Source organism: Saccopteryx bilineata, chromosome 1 (assembly GCF_036850765.1).
Source record: "Saccopteryx bilineata isolate mSacBil1 chromosome 1, mSacBil1_pri_phased_curated, whole genome shotgun sequence".
Classification (NCBI taxonomy): Eukaryota; Metazoa; Chordata; class Mammalia; order Chiroptera; family Emballonuridae; genus Saccopteryx; species Saccopteryx bilineata.
In genome coordinates, this window is record NC_089490.1 from 23,969,067 (window position 1) to 23,988,593 (window position 19,527).

Here is a 19,527-nt window from a genome sequence, read left to right on the forward strand (position 1 = left end):
GAGAAACTGGCTTAATCTAGGATAAGCTAGTCAGACCTGAGCTAGTTATATTAGCAAAAAGGATGCTTCTACCTTATCACTCTACATTTATTAATTCATAATAAATCCAGTTCTGCTATTAATCCAGTTCTCCCTGTTAATCTAGTTCTGCTCTGATGGAAAAGGATGGATAACTATTAATTACAATGATGAACATGCTCACTGGCTGAGGACGGAAAAGGAAAATAAATGGGAATTACGTTAAACGTGGGAGATTTGGTTCCTTCTCTTTTGAGTTTTTTTTTTTTTTTCTGAAGCTGGAAACAGGGAGACAGTCAGACAGTCTCCTGCATGCGCCCGACCGGGATCCACCCGGCACGCCCACCAGGGGGCGATGCTCTGCCCCTCCGGGGGCGTCGCTCTGTTGTGACCAGAGCCACTCTAGCGCCTGGGGCAGAGGCCAAGGAGCCATCCCCAGTGCCCGGGCCATCTTTGCTCCAATGGAGCCTCGGCTGCGGGAGGGGAAGAGAGAGACAGAGAGGAAGGAGAGGGGGAGGGGTGGAGAAGCAGATGGGTGCTTCTCCTGTGTGCCCTGGCCGGGAATCGAACCTGGGACTTCTGCACGCCAGGCCGACGCTCTACCACTGAGCCAACCGGCCAGGGCCTTGGTTCCTTCTCTTTTGATACCACATTCTAGTTTGATTTCTGTTACATCCTAGGAGACAGGCCACAGCAGACACAAAGTGAATTTTATAAGTTTTATTGCAGACCTGCACAGGGACTGCAGGCAACCCATGCAAGGGAGCACTGCAGCCCCCCAAACCTGCGCAGGGATGCAGGTAACCCACACAAGGGAACACTGCAGCCCCCCAAACCTGCGCAGGGACTGCAGGCAACCCACGCCTCCGAAGAGACTGGAGCACTGCAGCCCCCCAAACCTGCGCAGGGACTGCAAGTAACCCACACAGGGGAACACTGCAGCCCCCCAAACCTGCGCAGGGACTGCAGGCAACCCACGCCTCCGAAGAGACTGGAGCACTGCAGCCCCCCAAACCTGCACAAGGACTGCAAGTAACCCACACAGGGGAACACTGCAGCCCCCCAAACCTGCGCAGGGACTGCAGGCAACCCACGCAAGGGAGCACTGCAGCCTCGAGCTTCTAAAATGGCTCCTTTTTATAGGGTGGCTATCTAGGATGAGCAAGCATCATACAGAAGCTGATGTGGCTGTTAGTCATTGGCTAGGGAGGTCGTGCGCAGTTACAGGGGGTGTATTACTCAGTGGAGAATTTCAAATATAAACTTCTGATAAGGGTCTCTGACTCAATGCAGGATGTTGCTGAACTCTTTGTTCTCAGCGTCACAGGGACCTTGTACACTCTTGGCAGCCCCAGCATGTCAGTACTCCCTGAATCTAACAATTTCCATGATACTATTCCCACCTGTCTCTTATATTTTTAATTACTATGATTTGGTCTCTATTGGCTATTTCTTTACTGCCAAGTCCTTCAATCTTGGTTCTCAAGGTTCTATTGTTGGTCTCTTCTCAATTTTAAACACTCTCCCTCGGCAGAGCCTTGCATTTCTGTGATCTCAGCCAGTACATGGAGGCTGGTAATACTTAAACATGTAAAAGGCACCCAATAAATAGCATGAGACCATCATCTCTGTTTCTGGCCCTTACTTACTTCTCAAGCTTTGGTCGTGTTTTCTCAATTGCCAGTTATCTATCTACACCAGGCTGGCCCGCAGTCCTTGTGAGCTCAAATTTCCCAGTATTAAATCATTGTGTTTTGTACTACCCCCTCCCTGCCCTTTAAAATCTGCTCTTCTTCCAGGATTCTCGGTTGCACTACAGCCAACACTGCAGCCAGGTAACGTTGGGACATCTTTCCATATCATCTCATTTGTTTTCTGTACTTCTTGTCCAAAATGCTTAAATCTGTTTATAAAAAAAAAAAAGAAAGCACCACTTCACTTCATTTCTCTGGGATAAATGCCCAAGATTGCAACTGCAGGGTCACATGGCAAGCACATACTCAGTTTTTAAAAAGTGGCTACCCTATTTTACATTCTCACCAGCAACCTGAGCGATCCAGTTTCTCTCCACATTGGCGTCAGTGTTGACGCTCTCACTATGTTCCCATCGTCCTCAGAGGTCTGTAACAATGTGATTGTGGTTCTCGTTTTCCCTAATGGCTAATATATCGAACATCATCTTATGGTCTTCTCTGCCCCTGTCTGTCCTCTTCAGTGAAGTGTCGCTTTGTATCTGGTGACCATTTCAAATTGGATATTTTCTTCCTGTTGAGTGTGGAAAGTATTTTACATGTTACAGATGCAAGTCCTTTGTCAGACATGTAATTTGCAGATAATTTATCTTAGATTGTCTTCTTCTTCTCCATAGAAGGTATTTTTCAATTGAATACTTTAAAAAAATATATTTATTGAGCAGTAATTTCCTAAGTAAGCATCTTTTAAACAGGGATAGCTAGTGGTGTGGAAACTCTAGATGGTAAAGTATATATACTAAGGTTCTGTTGTGAGTTCTCTCTTCAAGGAGAGGCCTAAGATAGCATGGAATAAAATGTCATCTGTTTCACCTAATTTTCCTTTATCTTGCTTTCATAAAAATCATTGAACTAACTCACAGTATATGATCCCAATACCTCACAGACACATTCTATCCCTCGCTTTATGTTTTTCTCTTAAATATTCATATTAAACATTTTCACCATTTCCGAAGCCAAGGGTCTCTGAAGCCTAATAGCAGGGAAGTTGTTGGTCTTTTCCTATGGGACTCAACACATTTTTCTTAATAAAGAATGGGAAATACATAGCCAAAGCTTACTTTTTGCTTAAACTGCAATGGTCTGATTTATTTATTTATTTATTTATTTAAGTTTCCTGCCCAGAAGCAGAGGAAGATAAAGCAAAGTTAAATACCCTACCCCAGACACAGAACAGGTGGGACATTGGAAATAAGCGGGAGGAAGGAGGAAAGGGCGCTGATCAACCTCACATGACCACATGATACACCCTGGCATCCAGGATGAAAGGCCTGGAGCCATGGAAGGAGTCAGGGGACAAGTTACTTAGAAAACAGAAGCCACTTACTGTATCGGCAACCCTGCGGTCTCTATAATAGTTTCGTTATACTCCTTAAATTGAAAAGGAAGATTAATTGAAATCTCCATTATTCTGTATGAGAATCAAAACAATCCCAAATGATAGTAAGACCATTTTATAATATATAATAAACTCCTTCTTTCCACCAAAGAGGACATAGTGCCAGACTATCTGATTATTCTTTTGTTAAACATTTATTGTCTGCTGATGATAAGTCCAGCTTGTGCTAGGCATTGAGAATCTAAAAATAGATGAAAAGACTTCCTGCTTTCAGGAAGGTCACATTCTGGGAGAAAGGAGAAACAGTAAACAATCGTAAGACATGCTGGGTAATATAATAGAGGTATGTAAAAGGAGGAGATAGTAGAGCCATGCGGAAGACATATTTTAGCTACATAGATATCTTTAAATCAAATGTTTTTCTTAGATCGTGATAGAAAGAGTAGGGTAAATTTGGAAAATGGAATTGAATTTTCAAGAATGAATTTATAGGTAAAAGTCTAGCTTTCAGAGGAATCAAATACATTCTTTCATTTCTTCATTCCGCGAGTATTTATTACCCCAGTCCCAGGCTAGATTGCAGAAAGGCAAGAAACAGTTCTTGCCAGAAGGAGCATTTCAGCTGGTGGGATGTGAATTGCCACACGGAATGCATAGTAAACCCAGGGGGCTGGGACGTGGCGGTCACAGTAAACCCAGGGGGCTGCGACATGGTGGTCATAGTAAACCCAGGGGGCCGCGACATGGTGGTCATAGTAAACCCAGGGGGCCGGGACGTGCTGGTCATAGCAAACCCAGGGGGCTGGGGCATGGTGGTCATAGCAAACCCAGGGGCTGGGACTTGGTGGTCATAGTAAACCCAAGGGGCCGGGACGTGGTGGTCATAGCAAACCCAGGGGGCCGGGACGTGCTGGTCATAGCAAACCCAGGGGGCCGGGACGTGCTGGTCATAGCAAACCCAGGGGGCCGGGACGTGGCGGTCATAGTAAACCCAGGGGGCCGGGACGTGCTGGTCATAGTAAACCCAGGGGGCCGGGACGTGCTGGTCATAGTAAACCCAGGGGGCCGGGACGTGCTGGTCATAGTAAACCCAGGGGGCCGGGACGTGATGGTCATAGCAAACCCAGGGGGCCGGGACGTGGTGGTCATAGCAAACCCAGGGGGCTGGGGCGTGGTGGTCATAGCAAACCCAGGGGCTGGGACTTGGTGGTCATAGTAAACCCAAGGGGCCGGGACGTGGTGGTCATAGCAAACCCAGGGGGCCGGGACGTGCTGGTCATAGCAAACCCAGGGGGCCGGGACGTGCTGGTCATAGTAAACCCAGGGGGCCGGGACGTGGCGGTCATAGTAAACCCAGGGGGCCGGGACGTGGCGGTCATAGTAAACCCAGGGGGCTGGGACGTGGCGGTCATAGTAAACCCAGGGGGCTGGGACGTGGCGGTCATAGTAAACCCGGGGGGCCGGGACGTGGCGGTCACAGTAAACCCGGGGGGCTGGGACGTGGTGGTCATAGTAAACCCAGCACGTGGTAGTCTCTAAGCAGGAGACTGAAGAAGACACAGGGTCAGGGTTGTATTAAACTTTTTGAAATCGGGGCACATTTAAAATCCTACAAATAATTGTAGGCACACTATATACAAATTTCTGAGAAATATGTTATAATAATTAAGTCAAATATTAAGGAAAAAATATAAAGTCCAAGCATGATTTTATGGTAATTAAACAAAATAAATATGACAAAATTAAATTTATTCTGACATTAAAAGATTTTTATGTTACTTTTTTGAGTTATGCTTTCTAGAATTTATAATAAAGAGGGGTTAAAAAATAAAAAAAAGACAAAAAATTATTTTTTTACATATATAGATACATTCTTAGTAAGATTTAGTAAATTCGGCAGATCCAGGCACGAATGTGTTAAGTTTTTTCATTCTTGTGTATGAGAAAGATGAGCCTGATGTGTCCTAGCGATTTCTTCAATGTTTGGGCATAGATTTGAAAGACAAACTTTCATTTCCTTGTCGATTTATTGAAGAATTCCTCTCTTTTTACTCTTAATTGTGTTGAAGGTAGGAAATCTTAATTCACATAAATAGGATGTTAAAAATTGTAGTAAAATGTTCAAAGCTTTTTTAGATATTGCCACATTTTTTTTCTTTTATAAAAATCCAAAAGGTTTCAAGAGACAATTCCTTATGTTTAATCATCAATCCAACCCCCCCCCCCCCATATGTATCATCTTAACTTTACACCAAAGGATAGAAGGAACTTGTCTCCAGTCTTTTCAGGGAACATGGGGGGTTGTAAACAATCCAGCACCACAGCTTAACAGCCGTTTGCAACCTAATCAGGCAAGTGAGGTGGGGGGTTGGGCAGATTGTCAGCTTACAGCCAATTCACCACACCTCTGTCCCCCAAAAATCTAAACTCAAAAAAACCTTGTTGGTTTTTTGGTCCCCAACTGGCACATATTTCTCTGGAATACCATAGGGCGCACCTGGACATCTTCTAGGGTGCACCAGTGCGCCCTGGCGCACACTTTGAGAACCGCTGTATAAAGCACTGCCTTCATTGTATCTGTACTGTATCTGATGGCTCTTCACAATGTGAAGGAGTAAAGTGAAAAAGTGTGAAAAACTCCGATGAATGTGTTTCACTTTGCAAATGACTAGTAATCTAACACAGCCATACATCTGGGACCTGGTCACAGTGCCTGCCCTCGCCCATTCCACCCCCTCCTCTTTGACAGCTGGAGTCTTCCAAGGGCTCCCTCGGGAAGATTTGGGTGGGGGACAAAGAACAAGAGTCCATTCATCAAGAATTTGAAATCACGTTTCTTTCATTCCTCTTGACCTCCTTTTAGGAGCCCAGTTGTGTTAGCTCTGGGAGTAAATGAAGAACAAATGCCTGAAAAGTTAGAACGTTATAGATAGTAAGTAAGGCCAAGAAAACAGCAGAGGAACGCCTACCGGCCATCACTGGGAAGGAAGCATTCAAGTCTCCCTGTAGCCTCACACTTGATTTTTAACCCTTCTAACAATTCAAGGGATCAACCGGGGTTCATAGAAGAGAGGCGTCAGCAACTGGCTCCAGGTTACAGCAAGTCCTGTCCCCCCGCGGGGCACCAGGCATTGGCACTTCTTAGACTGGGAGCACGTGGGGTCCTCTGAGAGTTCGGGCCCTAACGCCAGGAATGTGCCGTTGGCTGTCATTTCTCCGCCATTTCCCCACGGGCGGGCAAGCACCGAGTGGGACAGTCCGAGAGGAAGCCCCTTTCTGGCCTGGCCCTCCCCACAGACCTCGGCCCGACCTACAGTCTCCTCCAGAGTGGAAGGAGCTCTAAGGGGAGGCAGGTTGTGTCCCCTCCCGCCACCTCCTGGCCCACTGAATGGCCATCCAAGTTCCTTCGGCCATCACGCCACCCCCAGCCTTCTCTGGCGGGTGATATGTCACCGCCCGTCCAGAAGCGGCGCCACGCGCGCTGCGAATACCTGCGCAGCCGCGATACCCGGGGGCTCGGGCGTGGGCGGTTGGTCACGCAGCGGGGGCTGAGCAGTTGGCGTGAGTCCGGAGGCTCGGCCATTGGCGCGTCCCTTTGGGATTCTTCCCAGTCCTCTGTCCTGAGCCTGTGGAGTCCCCGCCCGGACAGCTCAGGGGCCGCGCCGCGCCATGGAGATGTGCTCGACGCCCGGGCTGCCGACTCCAGGGGCCTCGCTGGTCCTGCGGGTGTCCTTCGTGGACGTGCGTTCCGAGGCGATCCCTGTGCAGGTTTGGGGGCTGGTGGGCGAGCGGCAAGAAGAGTACCTGCGGCTGAGCAGGGAGATCCAGGAGGCGGGGGCCACGCACGGCCCGTGGGTGCCCGGCGGCACCGCGGCCTCGCCCGGCGAGCTGTGCCTGGTGCAGGTGGGACTCCTGTGGCACCGGGGCCGCGTGGTCAGCCGGCAGGGCCAGCAGAGCCGCGTCTTCCTGCTGGACGAGGGCCGCACCGTCACGGCCGGCGCCGGCTCGCTGGTGCCCGGGTGCCGCGAGTTCTTCCACCTGCCCTCGGAGGTGCTGGGCTGCGTGCTGGCCGGCCTGGTGCCCCTGGGCGGCGGCGGCACGGGCGGCGGGGGCGAGTCCCAGCACTGGCCGGCCAGCGCCTTGGCCTTCCTCAGCAACCTGCAGGGCAAGAAGTTGCACGGGCGGGTCCTGGACGTCCTTCTCCCGTACCGCCTGGTCTTCCTGGAGGTGCCGGCTCTGTTGCAGCAGATGGAGGAGCTCGGCCTGGCCCGGCAGGTACCCCACGTTCTCTTCCGCTCGCTGCTCAAACGCTATCTCCCCGCCACCCCTGCCTGCATGGGCCCCGGGGCTCTGGTCTTGCAACGAGTCCCGCTCAAGCAAGAACAGCCTGGCCTGGATTACTTCTACCCGCAGCTGCAGCTGGGCGTGACGGAGCCGGTGGTGGTGACTCAAGTGTGCCATCCCCACCGCATTCACTGTCAGCTGCGCAGCTTCTCGCAGGAGATCCACCGCCTCTCCGAGAGCATGGCCCACGTGTACCGGGGTTCCGCGGGGAAGAGGGACAAGAACTGCAGCAGTGCCACCTGGGAGGAGCGGGAGGAGAGCCCAGACAAGCCGGGCTCTCCATGTGCAGCCTGTGGGTTGGACGGACATTGGTACAGGGCACTCTTGCTTGAGACTTTTCGGCCGCAGCACTGTGCGCAGGTGCTTCACGTAGACTTGGGCAGGAAGGAGTTAGTGAGCTGCAGCAGCCTGCACTACTTGCTGCCTGAATATTTTCGAATGCCTGTGGTGACCTACCCCTGTGCTTTATATGGTCTCTGGGACGGTGGCAGGGGCTGGTCTCGGTCCCAAGTCGGTGACCTGAAGGCACTGATACTGGGCCAGGCAGTGAACGCAAAGATTGAATTTTACTGTCCCTTTGAGCATGTGTATTATGTCACCCTGTATGGAGAAGATGGGGTTAATCTTAACTCTGTATTCGGAGTGCAGGCCTGTTGCCTGGCTGACAGATTCCTTCAGAGCCAGGGAACAGAGGAAGAGGAGGAGGAGGAAAAGGAAGAGTGGGAAGAAGATGAGGACCAGGAGGAAGAGAAGAAGGAGGAGGAGGAAGAGGAAGCTCTTGGCCGTCAGTTTCCTGCTGAAGAAGCAGATGAAGAGTTTTCCCTCCCAGCCTTGAGATGTATCAACTTAAAGAGGAATGCCTTCTATGACGCCCAGGTAGAGTTTGTTAAAACTCCTTCTGAGTTTTGGATCCGGCTGAGGAAGCACATTGGGACCTTCAGCAGGTTGACGAAGAGAATGTGCAGTTTCTATTCCTCGGCCAGTAAGCTGGACGGGGTAGTTTTGGAACCGAAACCTGATGATCTCTGCTGTGTCAAATGGAAAGAAAACGGTTATTATCGGGCTGTGATCACCAGATTAGATGACAAGAGTGTGGATGTATCCTTGGTTGATCGAGGCAATTCAGAGAATGTGCACTGGTATGACGTGAGGATGCTGCTTCCCCAGTTTAGACGGCTGCCGGCGTTGGCTCTGAGATGCACTTTGGCGGATGTTTGGCCTTTGGCCGAAACTTGGAGCCAGGAGACAATTTCCTTTTTTAAAAAGACTGTGCTCCACAAAGAATTAGTTATCCATGTTCTTGGTAAGCAGGATAATCAATATGTTATTGAGATTCTTGATGAATCAAGAACCGAGGAAAAAAACATTAGTAAGGTGATTGCTCAGGCTGGATATGCCAAGTATCAGGAATTTGAAACAAAGGAAAATATTCCTGGATGTGCCCACTCCCCAGGGCATGTTTCAGGCCATCTTAGTGCTGAGAATAACAAAATATCTTCTGCCAAGGAGGAAGCAGTAGAACAGAAAGCCAAGAGAGATAACAAAACTACATCAGTTTCAGAAGCTCTGACTGACACAACCATTGTTACAGATATTTCAACTGAACTAGTTGTGCAGGAAAAAGAGAAAACAGAGTCTGTTTATTCTCCCTTGATACAGAATACCTTGGAAATTAAACCAGGCTCTTCTTGTAAGGGAGAGATAAAAGTTGGAAGTACAATAGAAGTCAAAGTGTCTCATATTATAAACCCTGGCTATTTCTGGTGCCAGCTGACCAGGAACATGGAAGGATTTAAAACTCTAATGTGTGATATTCAGGACTATTGTAACAATACCCCTACCCCTTACCGGGGAACCTCCCTTGCTTGTCTGGCAAAGCGAAGAATAAATGGGAAATGGTCCAGAGCTCTGATCAGGGGGCCACCGTCCTCTGAGAATGTCAAAGTAGTATTTGTAGATTATGGAGACAAAGCAATGGAATCTGTGAAGAATATTTGTTCAGTTAGTGAAGAGTTTCTCAAAGTTAAGGCTCAGGCTTTTAGGTGCAGTCTTTATAATTTAATTGAACCAACTGGTCAGAACCCTTTTAGATGGCATGAAGAGGCCATACAAGTTTTCAGTGAATTTGTGGCTAATGCGTGGGATGCCAACCGAGAATTAAAATGCACAATATTTGCTATTGCATCAATAGGTGATGAGGGACTGTTTTATATCGTGGATTTGTTAACGCCCTTTCAGAGCGCAAGCCATATGTTGGTAGAAAAGGGACTTGCAAGATCAACAAAACTTCCGAAGCCCCTGGGGTTCCCTGTTCAGCTACGTTCTTACTACTACTCGACACATGACGTGGAAGTTGGAAGTGAAGAATCAGTGTATATCACACATGTTGACAACCCTTGGACATTTTATTGCCAGTTGGGGAAAAATGCCCATGTTTTGGAACACTTGTCATATTGTATTGCACAATTAAACAAAACTTTGCTGAACGTAAAAAATCCTCCCTTGATCCCTGGAGCCATGTGCCTTGCCAAGTATACTGATAGAAATTGGTATAGGGGGATAGTGATCGAAAAAGACCCAAATAAAGTCTTCTTTGTTGATTTTGGGAACACTCACGTGGTAACAAATGATGATCTGCTTTCAATTCCTAGCGATGCCTGTGATGCCTTATTTCTGCCCATGCAAGCCGTTAGGTGTTCTTTATCTGATATCCCTGACCATATACCAGAAGAAGTTACAACATGGTTTCAGGAGACTGTTTTAGATAAGTCACTGAAGGCCATGGTCGTAACAAGGGATCCAGATGGAACGCTAATTATAGAACTCTATGATGACCATATTCAAATTAATGCTAATATTAATGAGAAGTTAGTGCTACTTGGTTATAAATGTGGGGAAAGGAAAAAAGAAGAGAGTGAAGTACTCTTCGCAACAGAAATTCTTGATATAAAAAAGGAAACTATGAACATGTCACCTACAGGACATACAAGTAAATCAGTAGAGAACAAATTATACAATATGGGGACTTTGGCCAAATCATATAAACCTAAGATCAGCTCAGTATGTAAGGAACTCAAACTTTCACCAAGTCCAACAAAGACAAACTTAGTGACTCCACGTCAGGACTCTGTGGGAAATAAAAACAGTGAAGTGTCTTTATTAACAACAGAAAAGAAAGAAGAAGGATTTGTTGAGGCATCCCCTTTGAAAGTCACAAAACTAGAAGCCACTCCTTTAGAGAGAAAAGCAGGAGATTCATATAATAAAGACTTGCCTCTAAAAATTGCCGAGCTTCCTCAGAAGACTATAATGCCTGGTTTTAAAACAACTGTCTATGTTTCTCATATAAATGACCCGTCAGACTTTTATGTTCAACTAACAGAAGATGAAGCTGAACTTAATCATCTCTCAGAGAGATTAAATGATGTTAAGACAAGGCCCCAAAGTTATGCAGGTCCACCTTTGCAAAGAGGCGATGTAATATGTGCCGCTTTTCCAGAAGACAACCTATGGTATCGTGCGGTGGTCAAGGAACAACAACCATGTGACTTTCTTTCCGTACAATTTATAGATTACGGCAATGTTTCTGTGATTCACGCTAACAAGGTAGGTAAACTTGACCTGGTGAATGCACTGTTACCAAGATTATGCATTCACTGCTCCTTAAGGGGACTTTGGGTTCCTGAGGTTTTAAACTCTAAAGAAATGATGCATTACTTTTCCCAAAGGACAGATGAGGCTCAAATAAGATGTGAATTTGTTAAATTTCAAGACAGGTGGGAAGTTACTCTTGCTGATGAACATGGGTGCATAGCAGAGGATATGATTAGCAGGTACAGTGTCAGTGAGAAATTCGAAATTGGACTTTCTACCCAAATGGTTAATGGTGCCTTTTCAAAGTCTGCCAACAAAGCAGACATTGACACGTCAATGTTTCTTAACTGGTATAATCCAACGATGAAAATGGTCAGAGCTTATGCCACTGTGATAGATGGACCTGAATATTTTTGGTGTCAGTTTGCCGATACTGAGCAACTTCAGTATTTAGAAGTAAAAGTACAAACTGCTGGAAAACAAGTAATGGAGCAGAGAAGGTGTATCTCCTGTCCTCGTATTGGCGATCCATGCATAACGCGATACAGAGAAGATGGGCATTATTATAGGGCCCTTATCACAAACATCTCTGAAGATTATTTTGTATCCGTCAGGCTTGTGGACTTTGGAAACACCGAAGACTGTGTGGACCCAGAAGCGCTCTGGACCATTCCTTCTGAACTTCTGCTGGTCCCTATGCAAGCCTTTCCCTGCTGCCTCTCGGGGTTTAACATTTCAGAGGGTGTGTGCCCTCCAGAGGGAAATGACTATTTTTATGAAATAGTAACAGAAGATGTGTTAGAGATGACAATTTTAGAAATCAAAAAGGACGTTTGTGATATTCCTTTAGCAATTGTTGACTTGAAAAGCAAAGGCAGAAGTATTAATGAGGAAATGAAAAAATATTCTAAGATGAGTATTAGTAACAGTGATCTGCCCTCTGGAAACAGTGGCCCATGGATGGACGGAGCTCTCGGCTTCCCCGGTCCTGATGTCAGACTGAAGACACCGAGCAGTAAAGCCGGACGGCGGGAAAGACTGTTCGCGGAGCTACAGGCAGATGAGCTCTCTGAAAGAATTGAAAAGCACTTCCTCATGATGGAAACCAAAGCAGCTAAATTCTATGACTCTGACACTGATGACATTCTCGAAGCCTTTGAAAAGACCTGCAAAGATAAAATTGGCACTGAGGTCCCGGAAGTCGAATGCCAGCTGGTTGACCACACAGGGCTGGATGATAAATACCTCATCAGGGGATTTAACAAGTTATTTCCATGTGCCGGTGGGACAGAAGAGCTATTAGAAGAACTGAATTCACTCGAGGTGCTGCGGTCTCCCGATGAGGAATCAAAAGAATTCGTGGAACTAGAATCCATGGAGTTGCAGCATTCTCTAGTCGGCGATGAAGAGAGAGAAGAGCCGCTGCCCCACCGCTGTGACACAGACAGCACGCCGGAGCCATGTCCGGGGCCGCCTCCCCTCACCTGTGAAGCCGGGCAAGGGCCCGAGCTGGAATTACCTACAGCCCGGCTGTGCCTAGAATACGTGGGTGCTGAGGACACGAGAAAGTCAGGTTGTGTGGACCATTTCAATGACCAGCACAGGCTGCCGCTGCCTCTAGATGGAGAGAGTTATGACCCCAAACCGCAGACTGAAACGGACCCTTCTCAAGAGGAATTGATGGGATACGGCAACAAGGATGCCGTTTTCTCGCCGGTGCCTTTGTTCCCTGAAGAAGAATCCAGAGATGGAAGGAAACACAGCACTTTACCAGATCACGTCTCAGGTGTGTGAATGTTTTTTCTTTCATTTAGGTTTAAGGTAGTGTCTTTCAAAATGACTTATTTGTCTTAAAGAAAGGAATAATTCTTACTTAAATTAGTTTGTTTTTTTGGGGGGGAGGGTGGTGGTGGTAAGATTAAGACCTGAAAGGAGCATCAGATTTGGAGGGTATTTTAAATATAGAGAAATTAAATTGTAAAATGATATTGTATGTGCTGGGTGAGATGCTGAATTACTTTGTATTTAAAGATACCTTAAAATGTGTCTCCAGGCCCTGGCCGGTTGGCTCAGCGGTAGAGCGTCGGTCTGGCGTGCAGAAATCCCGGGTTCGATTCCCGGCCAGGGCACACAGGAGAGGCGCCCATTTGCTTCTCCACCCCTCCCCCTCTCCTTCCTCTCTGTCTCTCTCTTCCCCTCTCGCAGTGAGGCTCCATTGGAGCAAGGATGGCCCGGGCGCTGGGGATGGCTCTGTGGCCTCTGCCTCAGGCGCTATAGTGGCTCTGGACACAACAGAGCAATGCCCCAGAGGGGCAGGGCATCGCCCCCTGGTGGGCGTGCTGGGTGGATCCTGGTCAGGCGCATGCGGGAGTCTGTCTGACTGCCTCCCCGTTTCCAGCTTCGGAAAAATGAAAAAAAAAAATGTGTCTCCAAAAATCACATTAAAGTGTAAACAAAACATCTTTAAAATAAAGCAATTGTTTTTTGGTAAGTTAAAAAAAAAAAAAAGCAATAAAAAAAACATAGTGTTCCTTTGCCAAGCACTGCTGTAAGCATGAATTTATGATAGTGATCATTTTAGCAAAATTTTCAAATTTAACTGTTTTGCTTCAGGCACGTCCCTTGCCATTCATTTAGAATCCCTTAAACAAAAACTACACTTAGGAAGCCTGTTTTAACTAAATAAGTTAACAGCCAGCAGTAAATATTGGAGAGCATTCATTGTCATCGACTTTTCTGTAAATTATTATTACTGCTATTTTCTAGGCCGCATAGTAAGACTTAAAAGACAAAATGGCTAACTTTTACCTTTTTCTTATAATCAAATGTTAGACTTTTTAATAATTTTATATTATTAAATTTGAGCCATTGCAAAAAATAGAGAACGCAGTAGTCAAAGGAGCATGAGTATCACTGTAAACGCACCACCAAAAACATGACCGCAGGTGATGCGGTGGGGCACTTCCTTCCTGTTGTCTTTCTCCCTGTGTGTGTGCTTATTTACAGCGAGTTTAAACTAGAGAGCCCACGCCTACCGTGTTCAGTGCTATGTGTTAAACTCTTAAATACGCTCTCAATATATTTTAACTTCCTAGTATATCATTCTGTGGATATATGATCATTTGTTTATCTCAGGGGTAGTCAACCTTTTTATACCTACTTCCCACTTTTGTATCTCTGTTAGTAGTAAAATTTTCTAACTGCCCACCGGTTCCACAGTAATGGTGATTTATAAAGCAGAGTTACAGCAAGTTAAAGCATATAATAATAGTTACTTACCAAGTACTTTATGTCAGATTTTCGCTAAGTTTGGCAGAATAAATCTTTATAAAACAACTTACTATAGTTAAATCGATCTTTTTATTTATACTTTGGTTGCTCCGCTACCGCCCACCATGAATGCTGGAACGCCCACTAGTGGGCAGTAGGGACCAGGTTGACTACCACTGGTTTAACTATTAGACTATATTTTTAGAGCTTATTGTTATGTTTTATAATAGTAAGTAATAGCTTTGTGATAAGGTTGTTCATTTGCAATAAGCTGGTTTGCTTATAGAAATGGCTGTTGTAACCAAAGACCATATCACACGTGGCTTTTGGTAGTAATTGTTTTTTGTTTGTTTGTTCACTGAATTTATTGGGATGACACTGGTTCACAAAACCCTACAGGTTTCAAGTGTACAACTCAACAGAACATCATCTACACAGTGCATCCCGCACCCTCTGCCCCGAGCAACGTCTCTTTCCGTCCCCATTTTCCCCTTTGCCCACCTCCACCTAGCCCACCCCCCTTCCCTCTGGTGAACACCACATTGTTGTCTGTGTTTATGTATTATGTGTGTCTGTTTTTGTAATTTTTAATGTTAGAATCAGACTCACATCCTTAAAAAACACAACCCGTGGCAGGCTTTTCTGTTTGTTTTTGAGGACAGTGGTAAGGAATTCTATGGGGAGGGGACCCTGGAAGAATTTAAAAAGGAAGTGAGGAAAGACGGCAGACTTAGACCACGTTGTACCGAACATGATACTGATTATACAGGAACAGCAAAGCAGGCTAGGAAAATGCTTTGCTTGTGCATCTAACATTCAGGAATTAAGAGGGTTGCACTGAGTCTTATTCTATTCAACCTGGCAGCTCAACCAGAGAGAACCTGCACTCTGAAAGGACTTACTGTTGGATCCAAATGTGTTGTGCGGTCAGGACACACGCGGTCTAAATGTGAGATTTTGGAAATAGCTGAAGAAGGCACAAGGGTGAGTCAAGATGAAGTCCTTTATCTCAAAAATGTACTCGCAGACTGTGAAGGAAATTTTATCAGATGCGAAAGTGCAATTGAACAGATGTTCACTGTTCATCCTCCTTCATATTTTGATGCAGTGCAAAATTCATTTTAAAAGTTTATGGATAAGTGTCCTAGCCAGAAATTGTCCTCAGCTCTTTGACCTCCCTTCCCCCTGAAATCCTGTCAGTCACCAAGTTCCGCACTTTCCACTTCTTAACCTGTTTCAGCTTTTTATGTCTAATGCCACTGCCTTGGATGAGTCCCTCATTTCACAACCAGATCACTCTAATAACCTTCTGTTTGGTTTACTTCTAGTCTTCCTTCAGCTGAGTCTCTACACTGTCAGGGTGAAGTTTGTCACATGCAAATCTGACTACATCAGTCCCGTGTGGAAACTTCTAAGGGGCTTGCAGTTGATTCTCCTGTGATTTGAAAACCACTTGTATGAGAATCAACTGCTGTGTTACTTCAGTTGTAGATTTCTGGGCTGTGCCCTGGCTGGCTGACTCAGAACTCCTCAGAGAAGGATCAGGACTGTGCTTTCTTCTTCTCCTTCTGCTTCTCCTTCTCCTTCTCCTTCTCCTTCCTTCCTTCTCCTCCTTCCTTCTTCCTCCCTGTTCCTCTTCCTTCTATTTTCTTCTTCTTCCTTCTTTTTCCTTTTCTTCTCCTCTCCTTCTCCTCCCTCCCTCCCCCTCCTCCCACTCTCCCTCCCCCTTCCTCTTTCTCCTCCCTCTTTTTTTTAATTAAAATAACTGTATTGATTAATTTAGAGAGAGAGGAAGGGGGGGAGAGAGAGAGAGCAAGAGAGAGACATCAATTTGTTGTTCACTTATTTATGCATTCATTGGTTGATTCTTGTATGTGCCCTGACTGGGAATCAAATCTGCAACCTTGGAGTACTGGGATGACGCTCTAACCAACTGAGCTACCCAGCCAGGGCAAGACTGTGCATTCTTATACCATTAAAATTTGAGACCCACTGGTCTAGAATAGAAAAGTCAAGCGTGACGTGGTCCTCCAGGGTTAAGGGTCACTGTACTTCTCTCCAGCCTTAGGTCTTTCTCCTTTGTGTTTTGTACCTTATATCAGGTGAACATCAAACGGCTTGGTTTCTTACACATATATTATTCTGCTTGGCTTCTTTTATGTTTTTAATAATGCAGTTCTATTTATTCTGTCCCCTTCCCAAACTGGTTAATTTCCACTTAATTTTAAAAGATTTGCTTTAGCCGTTGCCTCCTCCAGGAAGCATTCACTTGCATTAATTTCTAAATCTTTCCATCACTTCCCCCAGCCCCAGCACAACAGCTGTATACTCACTTTATATTTCTATAGCTCTGCTGAAGTCTGTGCTTCCTATACTGTATTGTAATGAGCTGCTTAGCGGTCTGTTTTGCCACCAAATTCTGAACTTCGTGAGATGTGGATTTTATCTATCTTTGATCTCTAGGCATGCTCAATGTATGTTTTTTGAACTGAAGTACCATTGAGTTGCAACATAAGGTTGAAATTTAATAAAATCATTTTCATTGCCTTTTCAGGTATGTCATTTTAAAAGGATTGATATGGTACAAAAATCAGTTACAGTTTTTGGAAACTACCAACTTTTATGAAAATTTTTTCCTTTGGTAGGTTTTGAATCTTTCAAATAGTGTGGAGGAGATGGTGAAGCCCGAGAATGTCTGGGATGGTAAACCCCAATTGGACACCAGTTCATCCGAGGTATGGAATTATACAAATAATAATCACTGAGAGCATTGTCCTTCATTTTGAAAGGTGACAAACTATTTCTAAAGACCTTGTCTTTAGGAATAATGGAGAGAAAAAAATTCTAATATTGTAATAATAATAATGAAAAACAGCAATAACAATCAATGTTTCTGGGTTTTATGATACATATCCCTTTGGATAAGCTAGTTATTAATGTTTCACTCCTTAATTTTCATTTTGGGACTAAAAATATGAAAATTGGCCCTGGCCAGTTGGCTCAGCTGTAGAGCGTCAGCCCGGCGGGTGAAAGTCCTGGATTCGATTCCTGGTCAAGGCACACAGGAGAAGCACCCATCTGCTTCTCCACCCTTCCCCTTCTCCACTCTCTGTGCCTCTCTCTTCCCCTCCCACAGCCAAGGCTCTATTGGAGCAAAGTTGGCCCAGGTGCTGAGGATGGCTCCATGGCCTCTGCCTCAGGTGCTAGAATGGCTCCCACCACAATGGAGCAACACCCCAGATGGGCAGAGCATTGCCTCCTGGTGGGCCTGCCGGGTGCGTCCCAGTTGGGCGCATGCAGGAGTCTGTCTGACTGCCTCCCTGCTTCTAACTTCAAAAAAATACCAAAAAAAAAAAGAAAGAAAATTGTTTGGTGCCCATGACCTTCATATTGTTGCAGAAACTCTGGGAAAATAGCAAAGTTAGAAAGGAGAGAGTATCACCTATCATACATCCACACAAAGATAAACAGGTTGGTCAATGTGGGTTTCTTTTATACTTTTTCTGATTTTATTAGAATATAAGTATATCACCTACATATTTTAAACACAGTTGATTTCATTCTACATACAGTTTTATATATTGTTTTTCATTTAAGATTATAAGGTAGTCAGTTTCCCATGTCATTATGATATGTCTGGGCATTTGAGTTTATCCTGTTGGGAGTTTGTTGAACTTCACGCTTCAAAATCTGTGTGTGTGATAGTTACAATGTCTGGTCATCTCGGAGTTTGCATCTACTGATTGTCCTGAGAAATGATTAGCCTTTCTCCATTTTTTGTGTGTTGAATAATTTTGTACTGTATCCTAAATGTTTTGAATATCATGCACCAAACACTAAAGTTGTGGGCATTTGGGAGCTAAAAATTAGAAAGGGTTACTTTATTCCCTGTGTCAAATGCTCCAGTGGACATGGTTCAGAGAAATGAGTCGTTGAAGAATAGAAAATGAACTTGAGGTGGTTCTTCACTGTAAAATCAGATTGTCATACTTTTTAGAGGATTACTTTCTGTCGTTTACCGTTTTCATTATTTTGTGCCTATAATGAAGATCTGGTTGTAATCCCACGGTTCCTTCTGTTAGGCTGCAGTCCAAACGGTGGGAGAAGATCGTTCCTCGATGTCATTGGATGACACCACCATTAAAGGTAACTTTTGTTTGTAAAACAGATTGCCAAATCTTAAAGGTGCCATTGCCCTGAATCCTCAAACAATAATGGTTTATCAATTTCCTTGGAGATTGGTAGTAGGAAAAAAACAAAACAAAACACCAGCTAAAAATGTTACTGTATTTCCCCATGTATAAGACGCACCTTAATTTTGGAGCCTGAAATTTGAAAGAAAATGTATGACATAGAGTTATTGAACTCGTTTTATTCATCATAAAATTCATACAACTCCTCATCACTGTCAAAACTCCCACCCATTATCTTGTCCTCATCTGTGTCTGATGACGAATCACTGTCTTCAGATATTGCCTCATCCTCAGTTCCATCTATGGCATTTGAAATGCTACACTTCTACAACCACTGTATAAGACGCACCAGGGGTCCCCAAACTACGGCCCGCGGGCCACATGTGGCCCCCTGAGGCCATTTATCCGGCCCCTGCCGCACTTCCAGAAGGGGCACCTCTTTCATTGGTGGTCAGTGAGAGGAGCATAGTTCCCATTGAAATACTGGTCAGTTTGTTGATTTAAATTTACTTGTTCTTTATTTTAAATATTGTATTTGTTCCTGTTTTCTTTTTTTACTTTAAAATAAGATATGTGCAGTGTGCATAGGGATTTGTTCATAGTTTTTTTTTTTATAGTCCAGCTCTCCAATGGTCTGAGGGACAGTGAACTGGCCCTCTGTGTAAAAAGTTTGGGGACTCCTGTTCTAGACCCCAAATTTTTCAAAAAAAGATGTGTCTTATATATGGGAAAATACAGTAAATGTGCTTAAAGGGATAAATAACCATGAGGAGGATTTCTTGAAATATCATGGGAAATTTGTTTCTTGATTGAATTAACCTTGAAAGTTAGATTTATGAATCATACACTAAAGGATTTTCTCAGTGTTAATTAGCTCCTATGTTCAAATGAGTGTTAATTAGCTCATATGTTCAAATGATGTATGTTAAATGATCTCTTGGAATTTCATTCAGGACTTTCAGCTTTACAAACATGATACCATAGTTTACATACACAATAGAGTTCCTGGTTATTGCAT

At 45.0% G+C, this 19,527-nt stretch overlaps 1 protein-coding gene across 1 annotated transcript; it reads left to right on the forward strand.

The window, feature by feature from the left end:
- Positions 1–6,783: 6,783 nt before the first annotated feature.
- Positions 6,784–17,081, forward strand: TDRD6 (tudor domain containing 6). The gene is made up of 3 exons (XM_066252562.1): positions 6,784–12,832; positions 15,182–15,300; positions 16,962–17,081. The coding sequence occupies exons 1-3, from the start codon at positions 6,784–6,786 to the stop codon at positions 17,079–17,081; spliced, it is 6,288 nt and encodes a 2,095-aa protein (XP_066108659.1).
- The last annotated feature ends 2,446 nt before the right edge of the window (positions 17,082–19,527 follow it).

Excerpts from the sequence above, each read along its gene's own strand:
- TDRD6 (XM_066252562.1), top strand. The coding sequence starts at position 6,784 with ATGTGCTCGACGCCCGGGCTGCCGACTCCAGGGGCCTCGCTGGTCCTG. Across the intron at positions 12,833-15,181 it reads TTTACCAGATCACGTCTCAG|CTCAACCAGAGAGAACCTGC; the intron begins GTGTGTGAATGT and ends TCAACCTGGCAG. Across the intron at positions 15,301-16,961 it reads TAGCTGAAGAAGGCACAAGG|GTTTTGAATCTTTCAAATAG; the intron begins GTGAGTCAAGAT and ends TTCCTTTGGTAG.